At 36.8% G+C, this 13,697-nt stretch overlaps 4 protein-coding genes across 4 annotated transcripts; 1 reads left to right on the top strand and 3 right to left on the bottom strand.

The window, feature by feature from the left end:
- Positions 1-3,332: 3,332 nt before the first annotated feature.
- EV154DRAFT_434558 (P-loop containing nucleoside triphosphate hydrolase protein) lies at positions 3,333-6,177 on the bottom strand (the record flags this gene model as incomplete). The annotated part of the gene is made up of 7 exons (XM_051596768.1): positions 6,095-6,177; positions 5,827-6,027; positions 5,742-5,767; positions 5,257-5,684; positions 4,898-5,183; positions 4,392-4,805; positions 3,333-4,310 (listed from the first exon to the last, which is right to left on the bottom strand). Coding segments are annotated over exons 1-7 (2,376 nt in total), but the record flags the coding sequence as incomplete, so codon positions are not given.
- A 272-nt stretch (positions 6,178-6,449) lies between these two features.
- On the bottom strand, positions 6,450-8,060 carry EV154DRAFT_598184 (ribosomal protein L4 domain-containing protein; the record flags this gene model as incomplete). The annotated part of the gene is made up of 2 exons (XM_051607036.1): positions 7,625-8,060; positions 6,450-7,580 (listed from the first exon to the last, which is right to left on the bottom strand). Exons 1-2 carry the CDS (start codon positions 7,643-7,645, stop codon positions 6,450-6,452), a joined length of 1,152 nt encoding a protein of 383 aa, XP_051462976.1. The 5' UTR covers positions 7,646-8,060.
- A 150-nt stretch (positions 8,061-8,210) lies between these two features.
- EV154DRAFT_547215 (uncharacterized protein) lies at positions 8,211-10,254 on the top strand (the record flags this gene model as incomplete). The annotated part of the gene is made up of 5 exons (XM_051604738.1): positions 8,211-8,538; positions 8,603-8,761; positions 8,836-9,026; positions 9,081-9,373; positions 10,194-10,254. The coding sequence occupies exons 1-5, from the start codon at positions 8,400-8,402 to the stop codon at positions 10,252-10,254; spliced, it is 843 nt and encodes a 280-aa protein (XP_051462975.1). The 5' UTR covers positions 8,211-8,399.
- A 1,232-nt stretch (positions 10,255-11,486) lies between these two features.
- EV154DRAFT_491432 (NUDIX hydrolase domain-like protein) lies at positions 11,487-12,794 on the bottom strand. Its single transcript, XM_051599551.1, has 3 exons — positions 12,553-12,794; positions 12,274-12,495; positions 11,487-12,216 (listed from the first exon to the last, which is right to left on the bottom strand). The coding sequence occupies exons 1-3, from the start codon at positions 12,751-12,753 to the stop codon at positions 11,977-11,979; spliced, it is 663 nt and encodes a 220-aa protein (XP_051462974.1). The 5' UTR covers positions 12,754-12,794; the 3' UTR covers positions 11,487-11,976.
- Between the last annotated feature and the right edge of the window lie 903 nt (positions 12,795-13,697).

The raw sequence follows: 13,697 nt of genomic DNA, 5'->3' as shown, positions 1-13,697 counted from the left end.
AGTGTGCTGTATGAGTTTCAACAATTTAAATCGGTCGATCACGATGAAAAGAAAAAAAAAAGTCATAAAAAAAAAAGAGTGACGCGTCAAATTTCTATAATATAAGGACTCGATGTCATTAAAACAAACAAAGCCTAAACACTAATATCTGAACCAAAAACTAACCTTCCAGCACAGAATGAGGTTATTGCTTTTGAGTTTCAACTATGCAACCGTTTCTATACTACTTTCTACATTTTCTAAAGCATAAAACAATGCTTCTTGGATAAATATTTACGTCTGATATGTGTTTAAATCTTGTAGCTTACTTTAAGCGGTATAACATTAAGGATTTATTTGTTGTAATCCTGAACTTAATAAGTAATCGATTCAATGCTATGCTTAAAAATAATTAAAGTTTGGGGTCACTTCAAACATCATATTAGAATAAATATTTAAAAAAAAAAAAGGTGAGGAGAGTGGAGTTAAAAATAAAAAATGAGTAAATAAATAGAGATAAAAAATATAAAAATATAAAAAAATGAAAGTGAAGAAAGAAGAAAAAAGAAAATAAAATGTATCTACTGTGCTTTCCGCCTCATTTTACCCCAGTGTTTGGAGACTCCGCCCAGCTTTAGAAAATCTTTAACCAGTTGTGTGTAGTTAATCAGCGAAGATAAAAGTTAAACCTGTGGTCAGAGTTTGATTGGTTACTGATGGGTTGATAGGTGATTGGACGGAATAGTGAAAGGAGCCTAACAAGAACCGAAAAAAAAAAAGTCTGGGTTAATGACTATAACATGAAACGTGAATATAAACAGACACATTTGAAAACTAAGACAGCAAATAGTAATGTTGCTGAAATCTAGAAAAAGACATTTTATATCTAAAAATAAACAATCATCTCACTGTGATATAAACCCAGTCTTTGTTTTTCATTCTCATTACAGATGGCACTTACCCACTCACTTCCTTTTAAGTTTTCACATTAAAAAAAAAGCGAAGTCCCATAAAAAGGTTGGTTAATGATGAGTTGTTTTTTCCTCAAGCAAGTACCAAAACATGACAAGGATTTATAAAGGCACTATTCCTCGAGTCGTATGTAGAAGTGCCCACAGTCTGCAAAAAATACAAGAACTGTATTAATAGTGACCGTACCAGCAAGACAGATGAAATCTTTTTAAAAGAGAAAAACCTTCAATTTTGTTCAGAACAGATATTTAAGGGTTAAATACTTTGTCTCTCGGGCATTAACATTGCTCAATAATATACCAAGACTTGCAAACTCTTGTTGAACGTAATAACTTGAAATATGATTTAGTTACAAGTAATTCAATACAAGCCGTTTCCAATTCAAAATAGAATCAGTATCATTGTACCTGTAAAGGGTCTGAGTGTTTGAGCCAATGAACTTCATTCACCCAGCACAATTTTTAAACATATGATCGACGACTTGATATTAATAAATGACCATACATTTTGTAGTGTCAAGCATCTCTCCGAATCACTTATTTCCAAAGGATGTAGTGATAACTGTTACTAGCAAAGGAATGATCGTTCACCGGATATACCATGTGATTTATTCTGGAAGCAGGAGAGATCGCTTTGGGGTAGTAGCAAGGGTTAAATTATAACTAACAACAAAGTGGGAATCGGTGTTAAAAATATAGGTTTCTGAAGGTTATATCAAGTTTAAATGATAAGAATGGAGGAAGAATGTGGTAACAATAAAGTTGCGAATAAAATTTTTGATCTGTGTTAAAAGTTAAATACAGCGAATCAAACCCAGAAGATTGACCTTTAAATCCTGTGATCCTTTGGATTACAAATTGGATTTGTAGGAAAGCGTAATCAGAAGTATGCTAAGATAATCACACTGTCCTGGCTTTAAGCACAGCATGTATAAACTTTTTTCTTTGTTTAATGTCTTTCCAATTTGTTATTTACCAAAGTATCAGCCGGCCTGACTGTACAGAAAAGATTATCGGGCTAAATTAGTACAGTGTAACTTCGATCGGCGATAATCTTGATTCTATACTTCCATTTAAAGGAATTATAGAAAAATAAAAGAATGTTTTATTTTAAAATCGATTCTTTCCAGGTATTTGGGTGTAAATGTGGGGGCGTGCGTGGGATGGGGTGGGGTGGGTGGGGGGAGGCAAGTAAATTACAATAACGATACATAATTATTATTGCGCATCCAATAATGTTTTTCTTTCTTTCTTTTCATTCGTTTCAAGTTGGATTTTCATGGCATCCATCTTTAACATTAGATCCTCAATTTCTATATCGGTCACTGATACAGTATTTCCTTCCATACGCTTTTTGCACGTATTTAGGGAGATTTCGGCAATCTTAAACTTGTTTTCTAGCGCGTAAATTACAGTCTTGCGGTTCTTCAAGTCTTGATTAGCTGCATGTAGTCTAGTTTGAAGTGCATGGCGGTTCTTTTCGAACTGGCTAACTAATTCGGATCCGGCAGACAGCACTGGTTCATGCGGTTCGTCATTTGAGATAATTGCTGCAGGCTTATTCGTGTTAAAATTTGTAGGAGGTCGAAGGAAAGAGTTTCTAACTGATGGCGATGTTGGCACGGACGAGCTATTGCTATGGACACTGCTACTACTGTAGATACTATTGCCATGATCGATAGTATTGGGTGATACCATAATGTCTGGCGAATTAGCTGCGCTTGATTCCTTAGCTTTCATTAAACCCAAATCGTGTTCTAGATCACTATGAATTGCAATCATGTCAAGAACATCGTTCGAGAATCGTTTTGCTTCTAATCTAATTTTTTCGTGCTGATCGAAAAGTTGTTTATCTATTGCAACCAAATTCTTCATTATATTTTTGTACTCGAGAATATTGGTGCCATTGTTTGCAGTAGAATTAGTTGCAGCAGAAGCAGCAGCGATATATTTTGCTTCACTACCTCTAAGTCTTTTAATTTCTTTGAGTATTCTTGTAAGATTCTTAATTTCCCTTTTGTAGTGAGAATGCTGGGTTTCGTACATGTTATTGATATCAACCGTTGTCGTGAACTCGTTCAGTAATAATGCTTTGGCTTCATCACTATCATGGTTTATGATAGCTTGTTGCATTTGGACTTCGTTTTTTAAATGTTGATACTTTTTTTGTAATGCATCCAAATTGTGTAAGATAAACTCATGATCCACTTGTTTCATGGTACCTTCGTCATCTGGACCAGAAATTTCGAGCGTCTTCAGAGTTTTTTCCACTTCAGCTGATTCCTGATGTTCCTCAGACATTTGTCTAAATATATTTTCGCGTTTAGCCGACATTTCCAACTCATATTCCAGGTGCTGGATAGATTCACGTAATAATTGAAGCTCTTCATCTGAACTGTTGTTTTTAGGATTTGTTTGAAGCGCATCTAAAGTTTCTAGGGCTTCCTGGTATCTAAGCAAAACTTCATCCAATTCTTTCAAAGTTTCTTGATGTTCGCTCTCTAAGTTTGCGAGGTTTTGCTCTAACTCTTCGATACGTTCTGCTTTATCATCGCTCTTCTTTTCATCGATGGAAGCAGATACCGAATCAACTGTTGGTATCCCCTCTACATCCTTATCTTTTAATTCAAGTAATAGCTGATTCACCTGGTCTTGAAGCCTTTTTCTCTCCATTTCCGATGACTCGTGCTTTTCATGAAGGGTCACAAGTTCTTTATCCGCAATTTGTTTCTCTTCGCTATTCCCTGTTGTTTCTTCCTTGTTTGTCTCAACCACTTGATCTAACTTTTCCTTCAAAGCTGTGCGTTCCGCTTCGCTGGCGGTTAATCTTGCCTCCAAGTCATGAATATAGTGCTCTGTGTTTTCATCCACTTCCTTCAATTTCAATATTTTGCCTCTTAATTCACTCAACATCTCTCTATCGTGTACTGTCTCTTCCACTGTGGTCATTAGCTTTTTTTCCAGTTCTGTCACGTAGGTTTCATCTTTGAGTTGCCTCTCTAGTAATTTTCCAACTCGTCTTCGTAGTTCATGAATCGTCTTTTCTTGGCTGTCTATCACAATTTCACACTGTTCAATCTTGGCCTGTTGCTCCTCAAAGCCTTGATCGGAATGACTAAGTGCAGCACGAATCATAGCCAGCTGTGACTCTAACCCCGATATGCTCTTCTCATATTCTTCGATGACAGGTTCTACCAAATGTTGAAAATCAAACTCTGACGGGTTGTTACGTTCCTGGTGCAATCGAACCAGTTCATTTTCGACCATCACATTGCGTTCTTTTATAAATTCCGCCGCGCCTTGTAATTCTTCCACTTGTTGCTGGAGATCTGCAATCATAACATGTTGGCCATGAAATACCTCATCGAAATCGGGATTGGCAACTGGACTACTGGAAGAAGAAAATTCATCACTAAAATCCGATAAGATACGATTGTTGACTGGATTCTCCATTTTTGATGTTGGGGTGGTTGACTTCGCAAGACGGACCTCGTTCTTCAATTTGGCGATAGTACTTCTCAATAGATCCAGATTATCGGTCGTCATCCATTCCTCCAGTTCATTCTTCTCCATCTTGTTCTTAATATTTCGTGCACGATTTGCATATTGTAAAGTGTTTAAGGTTTCGGATAAATTGGATTCAGCAGGACTCACACATGCAATCATTAACGTCATTGCACTACCACCCAATGAGTCTTGTAGCAGTCTCGTCAATTTAGAATCACGGTAAGGCACATGTGTACTTTTTTTAGAAGGATCACCAAGCGCTGAAATGACATTGCCCAAGGCCAATAATCCTGCATTAATATTAATACCTTCCTTTCGTCGATCTCCTTCTGCCGCTGTTCTTTTAAGCTATGGTCACCAAAAAAAAAAAAGGGAAAGGGAAAGGGCGGGGTGTCATTAAAACCAAAATATGAGTTGAAGCCTTGTTGCATAGTACTTACTCTTTCACTACCGGCTAAATCGACAAAATGGAATTTAGAGTTCGTGATCACCCAATCGCCATCCTCACTAGGGTTACTATTAGATCGACCTGCGGTTGATAGTCTCTGTTGTTTTGAATGTTGTTGCTTGTTTGGTAGCGGACTTGCTGCTCGACTTGACTGAGGTGAAGATGGTACCCATTTTTCTTGTTTTAAGGTGACTGAAAAAATCGCATGAGATCTGGAAGACACATCATTCATATCTGTGGAACCTGTCGCACGATTCTCTGTTCCCTGTTGAAGAAAACTATAAAAGAATAAGTCCATACAGGCTTGTGTGTGTGATAGATAACACATATTTTTTTGTTTTGTTTTGTTACCATAGGACATCATTGGTATTGTTGACAACCATTTCCTTGACACCGGTCCAATAAATATGACCCTTTGTATCCTCTCTAATTGTGACGGGGGGTTTCTCAGAAGGATGTGCAGAGTTGAGTAGATCGATCAGCTCTTCGTTGTAAATTTCTACAAATGAGACTTTGACTGAATAACGATAGGTTGATTTCTGGTTAGATTGGTGGTGTATCTGTGATACGGGTCGTAAACTACGTTGGTTTCTTGAAGCGCTGTCATTGTTTACTGACGATGATGCAGATGTAATGATATCATTCTGTTGTTGTTGTTGGTGTAATAAGTCGAATAAAAGAGCCATGGCTCTAGGCACAATACCTTCCTGTTCAGGATCTGGCTTTCCTGTATGCAGGGCAGTACCCATTGTGTATGTCTTTCCTGAAGATGTTTGACCCTAGAGATAAATTGTCAATATTTTAACCAAAAAAGGGCACAAATTCTGATTTTTTACATAAGCAAGCATGGTAACATTGTAACCTGGGTAATAAGGAGAGTCAATAAAGAAGAAAAAAGAACAGCGGGTAGTATCATCTCACCTTCCACAAACTTTTGCACTGGCCTCTCACCTAAAGCAGTAAATATATCATTTTGATGAGTGTCATTGCCAAACACATGATCATAAGTAAAGTATTTATTTTGAGACACAATCTGAACATGCTTTTCTTGAGCTCGTAAGACATCGCCAGCATATCGTGGTTGTGCTCGATCTCGTTCTGTCAAAGGCCTAATACGAATAGCTAAATAGGGTATGAATCGTATTATTAAATCAATAGATGAGGGGAAGAACAAAAAAGAGCTACATGCCTACTTGAATAGCCGCCATCTGCGCTTGACTGTCTTTCATCATGTAAAAATAATGACGATTTAAATGATAAAGTTATTCTTTGAAAAAAAAAAAAAAAAAAGAGCTTAAGAAATATTAAAAAGGGGAAAAAAAAAACAAAAACACAAAAACAGGTTGCAATTCTGCGTAACGAAAACATTTTTTTTTTTTTTTTCCAGTGTGAGTCTGTAGTTTAATGATTGATTAAATTGACAAGCGAATTGTTACACCCTGTGAGAAATTTTAAGGAGGGATTGATGGATACCAAATAATAATAATAAAAAAAAAAGCAAACAAATAATAATTAATATTTTTTTATTACAGCTTTACATAAATTTAAGCGGAACGGAGAGTATCCAAGAACTTCTTGGAAGCAGCAGTGGAGACACCACGCTTCTTTTGGACCTTAGCAACCTTACCAGCGGCAGCCTTCTCGGACTTGACGAGTTCGGCACGACGGAGGACTTGGGCATAAGGGTTAAGACGGTTCATAACACCTTGGTTCTTAAGAGGGTTCTTCTTTTGAGTGAAAGGACGCTTGTGATGCTTGTTACCAGCGGGACGAACAACAGATTGGATTTCGTCAGAGTTAATAAGACGAGCAACATCAGGGTTGGTCATGATGTGGGCAGGCAAGACATAGTCCTTCTTCAAGGTAGCGGGAGCCTCATAAGTACCATAGAGCTCATCGAGAAGAGCAATGGCAGATTGGGTCCAGATGATGAAACGACCTAAATGTCCACCAGGAGCGAGTTGCAAAAGGTTAAGACGACGGACGTTGACAAGCTCAAGACCGGGCAAGTTACGGAAAGCCTTGACAAGACCGTTATCTTCGTTGTAGATGACAAGGGGACCACGACGTTGTCTGTGACGACGGTTACGGAGCTTACCTTGACCAGCACGGAGTTTACGAGAGTTGGAGACCTTGACAACATCAGAGTATGCGTTGATGGACTTTAAGAGAGCAACAGCTTCCTTAGTCTTGGTTAACTTCTCAACAGAGTCGGCAACAACAAGAGGAACCTCTTCAATCTTTTCAACACGATGACCACGAGCCATAACCAAAGAGGGGAGAGCAGAAGCAGCTAAAGCAGAAGCAGTAGCGAAACGCTTTTGGTTAAGGTTAGTCTTGACATGCCACTTTCTCCAGGTCTTGGTAGGAGCGAACATACGACCACCACGACACATGTTACCGAAAGCAGCTTGACCAGCACGGTGAGTACCGGAACCGTTAACACGAGGAATACGAGCAACAGCACGACCGGTACCCCAAGACTCAGCAGAGGTTTGCTCACCAGCATTGTTGGCAACAGAGTAAGCTTGACGCTTGTTCTTGGCCATGTTGGTGTGAACGAAACCGACAATATCAGGACGAATGGGAGCCTTGAAGACAGCGGGGAGAGGGACGGTAGCAGAAACGGTCTTACCGCACTCGGCGTAAACGTTGAGAACAGGTCTGGCAGCGGACTAAAATTGAAATGTTAGATTCGACTTAATTATATAGTGGGTACATGTCTAAAATCATCAATCATCAATTATGAATCATCAATCATCAATATTGATCATTACGATCACTGAAATGCATAAAAAAAGGCTGTCTACTGCGAAAATTCCAAATTGTGTGAATTGATTGATTCTAATGGATGATTGATGATTTTGTGATGTACATATTGTTGTTGTATTTACCATCTTGTTATATGAGATGAAAAAAGAAAAGGATTCAAAGGTTTCTTTCCTTTTGCCCACTGCAGCTTTGAGTATATCCCCTTTCTCGATTCACTGCTATCCTCCCCCCCGCCCCAGGTGAAGGTCCGGGCGTATAATGTTCGGCACGGACATTGGAAAGACGGTCCGATTTCCCCGCCTTTGGCATTGTTTACTGTCATGCTACGTAAACTCTTAAAATTAAACTTCTGTAATTTAATGATTACATGTATTAGCTATTCATTGCTTTATACACTTTGCAAATGCTATGTATTATCTTATTTGACATGCGTTTTGTATATCTCAGGAATCAGTTCTCCATGTTATAGTATCAAGTTTTATTTATGAGGCATTAAAAAGCGTTTGGTGTCCCTTTTTTTTTTTTTTTTTTTTAAGCAAATGCTCTTTTTCGTATCTCGGTTAAGAGCTTAACATTGTAGGAACTTGTCAGTTAAAAATATAGCAATTGGTGTTTAAAGGTTATAGAAAAAAAAATGGTATACTTTGTGACTACGCTTAAATTTCATTTGAATCAGCCTTTTTTTTTATATTTTTATTGTGTGCTATCTTTATAGAATCAACATGAATGGCAAACGATCATTAGGTGATGCTTTTACATCCGATATTAATGAAAAGGTTGTATCCATCATTGCAAAAGAAACTGGGTTTCAAGGAATCCAGCCACAAGCACTCGATTCCTTGTCAAATATTCTAGGCTCTTGTAAAGAAGAATTAATTGTTATTTTTTTCGTGTCCATGTTTCTCATACTCCTCCCAATCTATAGACATTGAGAAAATGCTGAGTTCAGCCCATTTGTACGCAGAATTAGGTAATAGAGCCAAGCCTAATATTCACGATATCACGAGATCGTTAGAGAATGTGGGTGTTCAATTAAGTACATTTCAAGAATATTTAACGACACACTTGAATGATAACGAGACAGGTTTGTTACCCGAGTTTTTCTTTTTCTGTTACAAAAAAAAAAAAAAAAAAAAAACTAAAGTGGATACATATCAGCTGCAAAGACAAGCAAATTCTTTAAGACAGTCAAATCAAATAAATCTACCTTGGAGGAAATACCCGAATTCTTGCCTTCTGAAAATGAGGAATCGGAAGAGGAAGAAGAAGATACAGAGGGAGGCGTACCAACCTATGTGCCGCGTCATCTCCCTTCATTTCCCAGCAAGCATTCATTTAGACAAACACCTGTAAGTTCTATATGTATTTATTATCTGCTTTTTTTTTTATTCATTTATCCCCAGATATATATCCAAAGACCCGATGATCCACAAAAAGTACGAGAGTTGAATTCAGAACAATCGCGTACAGTCGAAGAGAACCTGAAAAAATTAATGTCTGCCGAAAATCAACTGTTACGGCAAGCCAATGTTGAGTCTGCTACTGCATTACTCTCCAACACCACCAACAGTAGTAACAATATTATTATGCCGATTGTGAACTATGAAGGCTTCATCCAGCGAAGAAAGCGATCGAAACAATCTGGCACAACTCTCAATGTAGAAGGGTCTGATGACCCAAAGGGCAACATTAAAAAGTCAAATAATAACGATGGCGAAGAGGATGAGATAGAAGCAAATCAAACAATTGAAGAGGAGGATGAAGAAGAGGAAGAGTCGACGGCAGTGCCTAGTTAATTTTTTTTTTCTTTTCTCTTTTTTTTTTCGCCCGGTAAATAAATCACTGCAGGAAACAAACTTTAAGGTGATTTATACCAAATTTCCCAACATTGGATGTATTCATGCAACAAGATAAAAGGTGTGAGACAATGTATCGAGAATTTAGCTCCAGAAATAGTTAGCTATTGCTAAATCTCACGTCGCAAGTTTTTCTGTCAATGTCTATTAGTTATCATCCACTTGCGTGCACCTTCTTAATCTCCTGTACCTTGCCCAGTAAAACTAAAGTAGTAGTAGTTAGTAACGTCCAAAAAAGTTGTAATTTTTGGCAAGTGAAATGAGCATTAGAGATTTATGGGTTATTCTGTGGTCAAATACTCTTAAGACAGAATAATGCTTTTGTGCGAGATGAAAAAATATCTTAATACCGAGTTGTATTATGTACAATTCTTTATGGCTCTAACTATTACGTTTTGAAATTGCATAAATCACAATTGCATAATCGTCTTTCAGACAGAGTACTTTAGAATGAGAAGGGTGTATTTCAAAACTATTTTTGATATGTTTTGCAACAGTGAAGAGTGAAAATATGCGTATTGTACTCAAGTAAAGATCGTACGGAAGCGGAAAAGATATGTAACATCTTAAAAGTTAGGCCGGGAAAGGAAACTTTCCGGGGTTTATTTGATGGGAATTCTTTTGGGATCCTTCTATGATTTCTTTTTTATTTCAAATTAGATCGACGGTTACGCCGATGGGTGATTGCTCGGAAAAGCAATTTCCATGGTTCATTTTCTGATTAATATAAAAGACAGCTTGCCGAATAGTTATAATTGCTTTCAGGCCAATAACCGTAAAACGTTACATTTCTGCGTTTCTTTAATTGCAAGACACAGACGTAAATTGGTGGGCTTGGGTTTCTCACGTGCGGAATATTCTGACCGCTTAAATTTCTGTGTTCGATCGTTGCACTGAAAGAATTTATAAATACCATCTGTTTTTCCAAATATATACACACGGCAAAACATGTAACTTTTAGTTCCTGATTTTTTTTTTCTCGGGTCTACAAAGCGATGTGTACTTCCAAGATGGGTACTTGTTTATTTAGACCCACTAGCAAGTTAATTATGTTTTCACTGAATATTTAATCTGTCCAACTCTATAATTATCTCGTCAACCTATGTCACTATAAATACATTTTTTTTCGGACAGGCCACCCGCTTGTTTAATGAACTGCAGTAACAGGATCGTTTATTTGACTACCGGCAATAAACATTCTGATGATTCTTCTGCGGAATTTTCAGATATTGGCTGTTGTTCGTTCTGCCGCTAGTGGACTTTTAATATTACCAGAAAGGTCCTTGATCTTTTTAAGTGAACCGAGTACTTACAAGAGGTGTCACCAAACTAGTTAGAAGAAGTATGACTGGAGATAGCAGTAAATTTATTCTTGAAACGGCTTCTATGCACGGATCAAATAACAATGACTGGCTACTAGCATGGTAAAAATAATTCTTGATATGCAAAATTACTCTGTGAAAAGACATCATTTAGCACGCGTGAAAACTTTTTTTTTTTTTCGTATCCTTTTTAATCAGATAGTATCTTCTGTTCTTGTGCCTATTTTTAGTAGAATTGAGGAGTGTGACACCAAAACCAGAAGAATGGACATTTGATCTGACGTATTTTGGCCGATATTTTGTTGCAGATTGTGTATTACATGATAAGTACTAGATTTTATCAGTCATGTTATGTTTGTATTTACCTGACCCAGCTTGATACAAGCAAAGCGACGTCAATTGCATTTCTTACCGAAAGGCATTATAAATGTGTTCCCAACAACAAACAGATAAACCAAAAATAGCACCCAAAGATGTTTATGGTACAACTAACATTATGCATTTGTGCAAAAAAAGGAATCGGGCTTGTGTACATTTGATTTTTTGACGGGTTCTAAAATATTAAAAAAAAAAAAAAAAAAAAAATGCTAGTGCCAAAAAAAAAAAAAAAAATGACGATTTCAACAAAAATCTCGAGGCTTCAAACTATATATTTTTATTTTTATTTTGCAGCATAGTTTTTTTTTAAAGTTTTTTTTAATATAATTAAAAGTCACTGCAGCATATAATCCAAAATGATGTAAACTAGTTCAAACGCTTTTACTCTGGACCTGTGCTACACGACAAGGATTAAGTTTTTAGGGTTAACACTACGCTGACCCCGCCTTTGCATTACGTATTTATTTTAAAACTATCTGTATGTTATGATTGGCGCCATCAACAAGTTTTTTCCGTATCTGTAAGAACTAAATCGACCAATAATGTTTATAGTTTCTGCCATGTTTACTTGCAATGGCAGGGTTTTATGCATAAGTATACATTTGTACATAAATCTGGGGAGCAAATTAACATTGAGGAAACAAGAACATGTATGTTGTTACGATAGGAATATAGAGCTTCTTTATGGTTTATTCGTAATAAGAGAAAATATTATATGTACACAGTGTATTAAGAAAAAAAAATTATTGAAAAATGGACTTGATGCTCTTGATGATTGACTTTTTACGTACAATATCCGATTGCGGGGGCGATGGCAAACTTGTTTGTTGAGTTTTTTCGGGAGTTTGTGGTTTTACTGTATCTTCAATTGAGTATCTTGGTGAAGGCGGGGACCTTCTAGCTGGGTTTAAGCTAGATTGAATGATTGCTTGTTGAATGTAACGATGGTCTTGTGTAGCGATCAAGGATTCTTCGAATGAGAACTATAAGAATAATCGGTAAGCGTCGAGATAGTTTTATGAACAACAAAATGAACTTACCCATCGTCTTTCACGCTTCTTCTTTTCCGGGAATTTTTTAGCGACTTCATCGATTTGCATTTCAAAAATCCAATGATGGGCTTTCAAATGTCTCTTTTTATTTGTGCGTTCTTCAAAGACACCCAGGTCTCTTGTAATGGTGCCTTTGATGCCTGCTTCTTCCCATGTTTCACGTTGGGCAGCATGCTTTTGAGTTTCATCTTGTTCCCAACCACCTTTAGGCTATTTTTTTTTTTAAGTTAGACAGATGTACTAATGAAAAGCGTCTTTCTTACTTACCAAAACCCAGGCATTTTTGTTTTTTCTGCTAGTGATAAGCAATACCCGTTCGTTTTTTAAGTCCAATGGTATACATCCGGCAACTTGTCGAATATTGTTGTGATCCACGACATCTTGGCCATGGCCGTGTCTTGATTTCTTGGAGAAATCTGTGAATTCTTCATTGATATGTTCAGGTGGAGGTGTAATTGAGCGAGTCATAATTGAAGTAATTTTAGAAAATAAGAAAAAGAAAAAAAAAAGAGAATTAGAAGAAATTAGCAAATATTTATAGTAAAGTAGAATTTTCTGTGTGTTCCGCTTTTTTTTTCTTTCGTACCTTTAAAGCTTAGCATAAACTTTTTTCATGGTAATCTCTTACTGATGTTTCACCGGAGTCTATTAAATGATCGACGGAATCTTGGCAATTTTAGAATCATTAGAAGAAAATCGGGGCGGTTGTTTAAAGGATGAGTGAGTCTTTTCCATGACTTTATTGGTAAGGTGTTAGTTTTTTTAAATGTTTAGGATGAATTAATAATCATTTCTGTATTGTTCAAAGATTGCCATTTATTTATTTATAGTATCATTGCCCAAATCTTATAAAAGCATTACGATGAGAACAGTAAGGTCTCACGAGTAACCCACACAATGGTATATAATTAGCTACATTAAAAACAAAATAAAACTCTAATGTGTCTAGGATGCATACACATCGAATCAGGCGCATTTATATGGTTATTGCATTCATTCATGTAGTTCTCATTCTCTACAGATCTAAGAGATAATCCCAATGATATATGTGACAACAATAGCGACATTTTCATGTGGCACAAGATATGAGGCATGCTGCGCCTGCTGTATAAAGATATAACAGGCACTCAACATATAACACCTATTTTATGTACTAGTACTGTTATGTAAGAACAAAGCACGAGTGTCCTGGGGATGTTTACTATCAGCAGCCCAAACTTTTGTTGAGAAATGACCAACAAAAACGCAATATTTGTTGGTCTGACCCATGAATCTCTTGTTTTAAATATCTAAAGGCTGTAACTAATAATATCTCCCATGGCTTGTATTATTTATAAAATAATAAACAATAAACGAGTATTTTAGTCTTGGCAAGATATAGATCCGAGGCCCTTTGAGATTTGAGGTTTTTG

Source organism: Mucor mucedo (assembly GCF_025094135.1).
Source record: "Mucor mucedo strain NRRL 3635 chromosome Unknown EV154scaffold_4, whole genome shotgun sequence".
Lineage (NCBI taxonomy): Eukaryota > Fungi > Mucoromycota > Mucoromycetes > Mucorales > Mucoraceae > Mucor > Mucor mucedo.
The sequence above is the reverse complement of the archived record's forward strand: the minus strand, read 5'-3'. Positions and strand labels throughout refer to the sequence as shown.

Coding starts and splice junctions, on each gene's coding strand:
- EV154DRAFT_491432 (XM_051599551.1), bottom strand. CDS start 12,753: ATGACTCGCTCAATTACACCTCCACCTGAACATATCAATGAAGAATTC. Junction 12,496..12,552: donor ACAAAAATGCCTGGGTTTTG/GTAAGTAAGAAA, acceptor AAAAAAAAATAG/CCTAAAGGTGGTTGGGAACA. Junction 12,217..12,273: donor AGAAGCGTGAAAGACGATGG/GTAAGTTCATTT, acceptor TTATTCTTATAG/TTCTCATTCGAAGAATCCTT.